We start from the raw sequence: 10,000 nt of genomic DNA, 5'->3' as shown, positions 1-10,000 counted from the left end.
CCGGATTGCTGTTCCACCCGTACCGCAAGCCGAAGCGGAACAGGACGGCTTTCTCCCCCTCCCAGCTGCTACAGTTGGAGCAGGCGTTCGAGAAAAACCACTACGTCGTCGGTCAGGAGAGGAAAACGCTGGCTGGAAAACTGCAGCTTTCTGAAACACAGGTGTGTGTGGTTTTCTGTGTGCGTGTGTGTGTGGGGGGGTCGTGTGTGTGTGTGTGCGGTGTGTGTGTGGTTGTGCGGTGTGTGTGTGTGCGTGTGTGCGTGTGTCAGTGTGTGTGTGTGTGTGCGTGTGTGTGTTATTACATACGTGAACCTATGTTTTATGTTGTATGTGTGTTGTCCTTTTGTCCAATTGTTGTAATAATCGTTTACAGGCAAGCAGGGTGTGCCGAAGAAAATTTTCCATTTTTATGTAACATTTTAATGGACAATAAAGTGTTGTTATTATTGGTATTGTTATTGTTATATTAAAAAAAGAAATACACTAAAAGAGGAATAACATGATAAATCAACCAACTATGCCATAAGCAGATATATATTAAATAAAAAGATAGATAAATAAATGCAATCTAGGCAATGTATTTGTTTGTTTGCTTGTTTGTTTGCGTTCAGTTTGCAAAAAAACCACATTCGTGATATATGACGTAAATGGGTGTTTTTGTTTTTTAAACAAACCAGAGCGACAACCTGTTTAGTTTGAAATAAGTATTTCGATCATGCGTTGTCGTTTCAATGATTAATTGCATTGCGCCACTTCCGGTTTGTCTAAGGCATTCAGGGGTCAATAACTGTTAACACATGCACACACTCTCTCTCTCTTTCTCTCTCTTTCTTCCTCTCAGGCTCTCTCTCCTTCTCTCTCTTTCCTTTCCTATCTTTCTCTCTCTTTTTCTGTTTTTCTCTCTCTCTCATTCTCTCCCTCAACGTCTCTTACTCACACACCCCTCCCCACTCCCACCCCCTACTTTCAGACACAAGTCAGTGCACACAAGAACCAGCCATTCTTTTTTCTCCAATGACAAAAATGTTTCTGTTCAACGACCGCTGATTGCAGCTCATTTCTGACTAAACTGTAGACCGTAGAAAGTGAAGTGGCACGGCCTACATTAAACAACCCGACAAGAGTAGCCTCCGCACAATACAAGAACTTTCGATCTTGGCTGATATTTTCCCTGGGTTTGCTCAAACCATTTGCCAACCTGACTCGCCTTGATGGAGCTCAAGCACCTCTCGCTCAAACCCGTCCTGTAATCGTCAGCTAATTGTCTTTGCTTTAACTTCCTATGAACGTTTAAAAGCACGGCCACTTGGACGAGAGAAACCCGACGCATGCCGACGATTAAGCCAGAAGCTAAGTGACGGCGGACAAGGAGATGATAGCCACTTCACAACGCCGACCGTTTTCACGGATTGTTTGGCGATCGTTAGCAGAGCAGCAGCGGTCTCGCGACTCCCAGCCATTTTTGTTCCATTCTCTTCACGTCTTTTCTGACAACTTGTCGCGGCGTGAAAAGCCCACAAGAGCGCGTATTTGAGCCACTCGCCTGCTAACTGCCTGCCCTACGTTTCTTTGCAAGAGCGCCCCCGGTAGTCGCTTTCTGTGCCCGGGAAACTACACGCTTTTGTGCGAACGGGTTCAAGATGGCGGACGAATGTCAGCCAATGAGCGATGCGATCGAGTTTGACAGACGAATCAGGCATTGATTACAAGCGAAGAAATGTTTGTTGACATCGTCGTAGAATACGATCGTTATAGGAAATATTTACAGTCAAAATTTTCTTCACAATGATCAAGAGTTGAAATACTTTTTCATCATCCCTTGATTGGTGCAATTCATGCACTAGAACCGTCGTATTAAAGAAAGTATCGTCGTCGAAATGAAACCCAAACACTACGGCCGCCATTTGGGTTTGCTGTGCACTACCTTATAAAAAAGACGCCGCGCGGCGCTGCACAGCGCCTGCCGTGAGAACCGTATTTTATTGGCGAGACGGTGAAACGTTCTGGGACGTCTTCGCTTAGGAAACGGCCTGCCGGTTTAGAGCTTGTCAGAAAGCGCGAAGAGAGCTCTGTATCGACTGGCATCGCTTCGATCGGTCGCGTCGCCAGCTAAAACATTTCCCTGCTCATAGAACACGAAAGGCAGGGATAATTTGAAGGAACAATAGCGCCTTCTTACAGCCGATAGAAATGAAAGGGAAACGTGGATGAATTGTAGTGTTAACGTTTTTGGAGTTGTAATGGGCTGCGGTGTATTGTGAGTGGTAAAAGTTGTAGGCTTGTCGCAAAAGAGCTGTCACAATGCAACACTGAGATTTTCAACAACAGACTTGCCTTCATTTTCTGGATCATTTGGTTCGATTAGCCATACAAATTATTGTCAGCATGGAGAGCTCTTCAGCTCCGTTAGCATTGCTTTTGTTCGGTGAACATGAAAGTCAAGAGATTTGTTGGTGGTAAGGAAATAAAGGGGGAAAAGTAGGGTAAGGAAAATTGAGGGAGTGGGTAGGTGGCAGAGAGAGAAAGAAAGACAGTGAGAGAAACAGAGTATGTGTTGAGTGTGTCCGTCTGTGTGCCTGTGTCTGTCTCTGGCGTGTGTGTATGATTGATTGTTTATGCATGCGTGTGTTTGTCTCTCTGTCCTGACGACCGAGTGTCCTAGGGCAGAAGACCTACAGAAATAAAAACCAACAAAACAAAGAAAGAAATAATAATAATTGCACATATAAAATCCACAAAAAGACAAGCAAGATAAATTCGAAGAAGAAGAAATAAAAAAAGAAAAGCACATAATATAATAAAATCGACAAAAAATACAAGCAAGATAAATTCGCGAGAGAAAAAATCCAGATACTCATATTGCACCTCCATCAAACGTGTAATTGTGTGAGACGGCGCAAGGCTGTCAAGAACAAAGCCAGACCTGACCAAAAAACACGGCCGCCATCACGCGTTCCGTGTCACATGACACAAACCGAAACGACCAGAACTATTGAACCAACCCTCTCACTTACCCCTGCGCCATCGAGTTATGATATTGCGCTGCCGGAAGCAGTTAGGCTGGGGCGTGTGGATACTGCCAGGGTTATTTGGGGGAAATGTGATCTGCTTTTGCACATTAGTCAGGCCTTGATGGCCGATAATTTGACCCTCCCGATTTAGTTTTCTTTGGCCCTGTGAGCGGCTGTGATATGAAGCGTGAGTGTGTGTGTGCGTGTGTGTGAAATATTATGATGTGTTCTGTCAATCGTTTCGCTGTTTGGTGGGCGTAAAATAGGCGAGGGAGAAGGCAGTTATGTCGATTAGATTGGATGTGCTTTTTAATGTGGCGTGTGTGTGCATGCGTGTGTGCGTGAGTGCGCAAGTGCATGAGTGCATGAGTGCTTGCTTTTATATGTGTGTATGTTGCAACCGTACGTGGATAACGTTTGTTTTCGCTGAGTATGACTGGATAATGATATGGTCCATTTAAATTCGTGTAAGTAGTCACCGTGGATTTTACAACAAGAAAATACAGAAAAATCATAGCACAGGCAAATCAGTTTATCCCATGCTGAACTTTGGTACGTTGTGTTGTCCTATATAGTGGACTTCAAAATGTATTTATTTATTAATTGATTTATTTATCAAATTTATTTATTGATTTATCTATTTATTTATCTATTTATTTATTTATTTTATTTATTTTATTTATTTTATTTATTTTATTTATTTTATTTATTTTATTTATTTTATTTATTTTATTTATTTTATTTATTTATTTTATTTATTTATTGACTGATTTATTTATTGACTGATGATTTATTAATTCAATCATTTATGTTTCTGTTGACTTGTTTGAAGAGTTATTTACTTATCTATATCTTTGCATATTTTATGAAATGTTTTGTTACTTTTAGTCATGTTCTTATTTACTGCGTATGATTAGTCTTATATTCATTTTGATCATATTACCCATCATTTTCTGAATCAAGTACTTGTACTTTGTCATAGGTTAAGGCAAAGTTCATGAAGATGTGTCTTGTAAATAAAACATCAGACAAAACAAAACAAAAGAACAAAGCACAACGAAAGGACAATTGGAAATCATATGAATCAAATCAAAGAAAGTATAACAACAAATAAAATGAAATAAACTAAAATACAATGAAAAGAAATCAAAATAAATTACGATAAAAATAAAATCCGCAGATATTTCGTGACAAATGCCTTTTTAGCAGCAGCACGACGCACAATGAACTAGAAATGAACAACAACAGACACCAAATGCCATGATTTAGGAATAATGAGTTTTGACAGTGTCGGGCCGCCATACACACCAGCGTGCGAGTTAAGGCGTTATAAAGAACGAGCTTCCCGCCGAGAGCCTAATTTGCAGGCCGTTGTTTCAATCTGCGCTCCATTCGTCTCCGTCCTGCCCGAGTTGTCTCCCTCAGTGTTTCTCGTCACGCCTTTGCGCCGTAACGACCCTAGTCCTCTTTCACGGGCTGCGCCATCGGGGCACCAAAGTCAAAACGATTCGAATCAAAGCATGGACTGTAAGTCTCTCTGTTGGAAGTTACAAGGGCGGAGCGGAAAGGGAGGTGGAGGAGATATAGGGGTACTTTCTTGTGCTGCATCCCCCAGGGGTACAGCCTCGTCGGCCATTTGAAGATCGTCCGCCATTAATCTGTGGGTGGCAGCCAGATTTACTTTTCCTATATCTCTTCACAGAGACGGTCCTCCTGGTGTTAGAACGCATGACTGACAGAGTAGCAAAGGGCCGGTAGTAATCGCCGACCTAATGCCGCCATAATTGCCTCCCTTTTCGGGTCCGACTCCCAGAAGACACCGCGGCAATTGAGAGCGATGCTGGTGGAGGGTTCCGGTTCCGGTTGCTGCGTGCGCAACTTGTGAAGGCGAAGGAGCAGAGAGCTCAGTAACTTAGGACTTGGGCGTGCGTGCAGGACAAATTGAGGTTGTCGCCCCTGGAGACTGAGGGGAGCGAGGGGTTGTCTCTCTTGTTGGTGTGGTGTTGGGGGTCCTCGGGGAGGTGTAGCGAGGCCTCGCCTCTCCTCTTCCCCCCGACGTGGACATGGGCGATTAGCGGCGAGCCGGGTCAGGTGACGCCATAATGGCCTCACATCACATCACCCTGCGTCGTCTGGGGAGAGAGGCAGACCCCGCGCTATCACTGCCATGTAATTGCCCCGCTCGTTCCTACTGCCGCCTGCCACCAGAACACCCCCAACCCCCCTCTCACGAACAGAGGGGTGCAGAGATTAGAGAAGTACAAGTAAGGCTCCATTGGTTTTTCACGGCTTGCATGGCACCAAAGACTTTATGATTGGCCTCTGATTTCTGCCCTAGGATACAACCATGACCCACCCTCCACCCCCAGCCCCCGTACCCCTCCCCAACTCCTCACACACGCACAGCACAAAGGTACAGAGATCAGAGAATCGCAAATAATGATCAATTGCGTGTTCTCGGAGTGCATGAGGGGGTAGAACCAACAGAAATCAGTGGAACTATAACAGATGTTATTTGCATCATGCAAGACGTGATAAAGCTGTGGCAAAAAGACCCTTGCATCTTTACTGCCCCCAACATTGCCCTCTGATTTATACTGCTGCATGGGTACCCCCCAGACTTCCTCTACCCCCCCCCTATACACACACACACACACACCTGCCCCCCCCCCTTTCACACAGAGATTGGAGAAGCACAAATAAGGCTCTAATGCTTTATCACGTCTTGCATGATGCAAATAACATCTGTTATAGTTCCACTGATTTCTGTTGGTTCGACCAGGACCTCCCTCCCCCCTCCTCCCCCCTTTCATCGCGAACACAGGGGTATACAGAGATGAGAGAAGCTCGAGTCAGGCTTCATTGCTTCGTCACGGCTTGTATGATACCAAAGGCACAGTGTATGTCTCTGATGATACCAAAGACATCTGTAATTTTCCACTGATTTCTGTTCGGTTCAACAAGGAACACACGGGGGTATACAGAGATGAGAGAATCTCGAGTAAGGCTCCATTGCTTCTTCACGGGTTGCATGATGGCAAAGACTTGCATGCAGTGGGAGTGTCATGCTTGTGTAGCATTGGACATGGCTTGCAAGTCTGCAGGGAGCTAAGGTCCAAGCTGCACAGAGGTCAGCACCAGGGAGGCAAAACACAGGGGGAAAGCATCACAGACCGCGGCCAACTTTGAATCGTGCCATGCCGTGTCCCGTTAGCTGCCGGGAGATGTAATAATCCTTTCATTACACGGAATTTCCCCCCACTTATCCCTCTCCCCTGGCCCCTCCCCAGTCGCTGATGAGGTGGGAACTGTCTTGGACAAACAGAGAGGAGAAGCGAATCAAAGCCGTGGTGCCAGTCTGGCATGTACTGGCCAGTCTTCAAAGAGTGTTGACCGTGTTTTTCTCTGGACGGAGCAGAGGCCGCTTTTTCTGTAATTGTGCCCGCTTTAGCTTGTAGCGTCAAACTTCAATAAGAAAAGAAAGTCGTTGAGCCTCTTTAGCTGTTTTTCCAGCGGCAATCGTGAGGTCTTTAGGGGGAAATGAATTTGGCGATTGTAGAGTGGGAGATCAGGAATGTAGAGCCTTGTTCGCTTTTCCCTCGCCACTTTTTTGCGCAGATTAGTGCGGATCAAAGCCTTTTTTTTTTTTACGGAAGACTTATATGATATCGTATGTTTATATCATCATACGTATTTTACTACTATATTCAGATTATCATTTTATGATATATTATGTGATAGGAAAACCAAATTAGACGATTCAAACGGATCGATTTTGTTGATATAACGATGTACCTCCATTAATATCCAACGAATTAGTCCTTACACTCGGAACAGCTGCAGAACGCGAAACTTTCCCGCGTTGCATGTGATAAATGGAGAGGAAACGTGTTAAAGCACATTGTGTTGTTTGAGCTGTAGGCCTAATGCACCCGTTTCTGCCTTGGATCTATTTTCTTTATTTAATTTGTTTTTCATTTTTGATATATGAATAACAAATTTGGTTCTGTCCGTGTATGTTCTTTGTGTACGTGTGCGTGTGCGTGTGTGTGTGTGTGTGTGTGTGTGTGTGCGCGTGTATGCGTGTGTCTGTGTGTGTGTAGTTAGCAAGGAACACTCATCAACGCTTAATCGAATCAAATCAAATCAAATTAGCTTTATTATCTCAAGCATGATAATTTACAGTGGTGATGCACACAAAAAAGCCAGTCAAAACACTACAACATTAGGGGCCTATTAACATTCAAATACATGCACATGTACTAACTTATACAAATTATTAGTGACTAACACCTCTCTGCATACAAACACTCTCCACTTAATGAGATCCGACACCGATACATGCACAGCCTGGCGGTGACCTTACGATTGATTTTCTTCTGCTGATATGACGAAGTTGTCGAGACAGACTTCTTTTTCGAAATTCTGAATCAGTTCCTGGGAGATGTGACACAATGTTTTACGTTTGTCTTTTTTTTGTACACAAACATTCATACACACAAATCACATTTAATTCCTCTTAAAAACAATTTTTAACCAAATATCCCCTTTTTGTCTCGTGCAGGTCAAAGTGTGGTTCCAGAACAGACGCACCAAGCACAAGCGCATGAAGGCGGAAGAGGAAGCGACGGGTGGTTGCGTCACTTCCGGCGATGACGTCAGCAAAGCGGGAAACAACTCCGAGGGTCACATGGACGCGAAGAGTGACGTCGAGGACCACGAACTTCTGGATGATGACGTGTGCACCTCTGACGAAGAACTCTCCGTCACAGAAGACAGCTAGACACAGCGAGGAACAGGGTGGATGTTCTGCTCCCTTCAAAGCGATTGGCGAAATAGTTCCCTTCTTCTTTACATGCCGGCGGACTGGGTGAGGAGAGCTCAGAAACAACGATCTGATAAAGGAAGGGAAGTAAGCGCTCTAAATGCATACAAAATGTGTGATGGAGTAAGTGAGAGTAATGCGGAACCAGTCTCCTGGCACCAGAGAGAATAACAAGCATTGACATGAACAAGCGACTTTCATTCTCATTTTTTTTGTATTTTGTTTTATAAATCAGAAACATGGAGTTGTTCTTCTCAAGAAATCCTCACCTGATTAGAAGGGAGAGGCACAAAGCCAAAGAATAAAGGCGGATCCAAAAAGTGGTTCTAAAACGCTGGAGCTAGAAGCTTACGGACACACAGAGAAACAGGGATTTTCACCACGGGTTCTGTCGCACAATGAGATACAGTTTTGTAGTTGGTGACAATTCTGTGTGTGGAATCACGCCGACGCATTAAAATAAACTTGCTACGAAAGGTAGATTGTGTGAAACTGAATGGCAGGACAACTTGAGGAACAACCGGAGATAAACCAAACACAATTTTGATAAAAATAAAACAAACGATGACTACTAAACATTACTGCCACGAAACCTTCGAATGTGTGGTTTCACGACGAATTCCTTGTTTTCTTTGTTGAGTGACAATGTGCGATTTCTCATCGTTTGTGTGCTGCAAACAGTTTGCTATTAAGAAGCATTTGAAAACCATTCATCTGTAACTCATTTTTGTGCAGATTTTATCACATAGGAACGCTGGTGATAATTTTTCGAAGAACAATTTAAGTTGCTGAAAAATGATTGTGTTGTTGTAATAACATGTGAAACCTCAGCACACTGTGACCTTGCAGTTTACTTTTGCGTGTCGGCTGAATATTTCAAAGTACATTTATCGTGTTTTATTCTAGTTATGTGCATCATGTACACGTCAGCCTAGATTTCTTCGAATTATTATTACAGTTATTATTGTGATTTTCTATGATTTGATGGCGAGCTTTCGTGCGCGAGTGACTAATGAATTTTGCACATACAAAATATCGACGTTTTCAGGATGACGTTGTTACGTTTAATGGAGTAATTTTCTTCCCTGTAAGCTTGCGGGTACAAACATTGTTTTGTAGTGGTTGTTATGGCTTCTAAAATTTCAAAGATTAATGGTACTTCAATCACGCACCGTAATTAGCAAATATGAAAGAAGAAAGACGGTCAGCGACAAACTAGAAACAGCACAAACGTTCCTCAAAAATTAATTTACCAATAAACCTCAAACTTCCTACGTTCAAAGAGTAAACAAAAATCAAAACAAAGAAACAGAAATGATTAGAATAAAGTTGAAGTAAAATTGGAGGAGGTGGGGGTGGGATGAAAAAAGAATATTTGAGAAAATCCAAAATGTTAGAGGATGCAGGATGTACGTATCTTTGACTGAAAATTCGAACGGAACATTTGCATTGCTTTATATATTTTGATACACTGTGTTACGATTAAAATGTTAGAAACATAATCACGAACACAAATTCAGTTTGTAAAATCAGCTTACCTGATAACTTTTTTTCTTCTACTGTACTCAAGTTCATGTTCCTGGGGTTCACGTTTACTGCATAATTATACTTGCATGCGCAAAAAAAACGTCTATCAAAGACTTTTTTTTTCTCTCTCCTTAACTGAAAATAGATTTTTAATTGTTGAGTTTAAAAACATGTGTCAAAGTTACACATGATTAATTTCAGTATTTTTTTTAAAATGTGTTATTTAAATTGTTTCAGCTGGCGCACGGCACTTTTTTCAAATTTTGTTTCAATTTTTTGTTGTTGATATAATTCGTAATTTGACTGAATACTAACTGGACTTTTTCAGTTTGTTTTCAATTTTTCACTGTTTTTTTGATTTAGTGATTTCTTGATTTCCTGATTTCTTGACATGATTTCTTTCTTTCTTTCTTTCTTTCTTTTTTTTTGTATTCTGTGTTTAGGCTAAACAACTGATGTTGCGTTTATTTTAGAGCTATAAAATTACGACAACAAACTGCGTGGATAAAAATACTGAGGAAAATTGTTGCTGAAAACCACAAGCTTGGCTTTTTTTTCTCACCTGAAATGAATGCCTACCTGAGATTTTAACTGATTTCGTGTTTTTAATATTGCTTCGTTATCATTTTCAATGAGA

The 10,000-nt window shown here is 42.3% G+C and overlaps 1 protein-coding gene across 1 annotated transcript in view; it reads left to right on the top strand.

Moving 5' to 3' along the window:
* The window catches only part of LOC138982010 (uncharacterized), a 23,816-nt gene that overhangs the window by 13,471 nt on the left and 345 nt on the right, over nucleotides 1-10,000 (top strand). Inside the window, exons 2-3 of the mRNA XM_070355211.1 lie at nucleotides 1-161; nucleotides 7,576-10,000. The exon at nucleotides 1-161 is cut by the window's left edge and continues 12 nt beyond it; the exon at nucleotides 7,576-10,000 is cut by the window's right edge and continues 345 nt beyond it. Of these exons, the coding sequence (XP_070211312.1) occupies nucleotides 1-161; nucleotides 7,576-7,794 (380 nt within the window). The 3' untranslated portion in view covers nucleotides 7,795-10,000. The remainder of the gene's footprint in view (nucleotides 162-7,575) is intronic.

This window comes from Littorina saxatilis, linkage group LG12, assembly GCF_037325665.1.
Source record: "Littorina saxatilis isolate snail1 linkage group LG12, US_GU_Lsax_2.0, whole genome shotgun sequence".
NCBI classification, from domain to species: Eukaryota; Metazoa; Mollusca; class Gastropoda; order Littorinimorpha; family Littorinidae; genus Littorina; species Littorina saxatilis.
The sequence above is the reverse complement of the archived record's forward strand: the minus strand, read 5'-3'. Positions and strand labels throughout refer to the sequence as shown.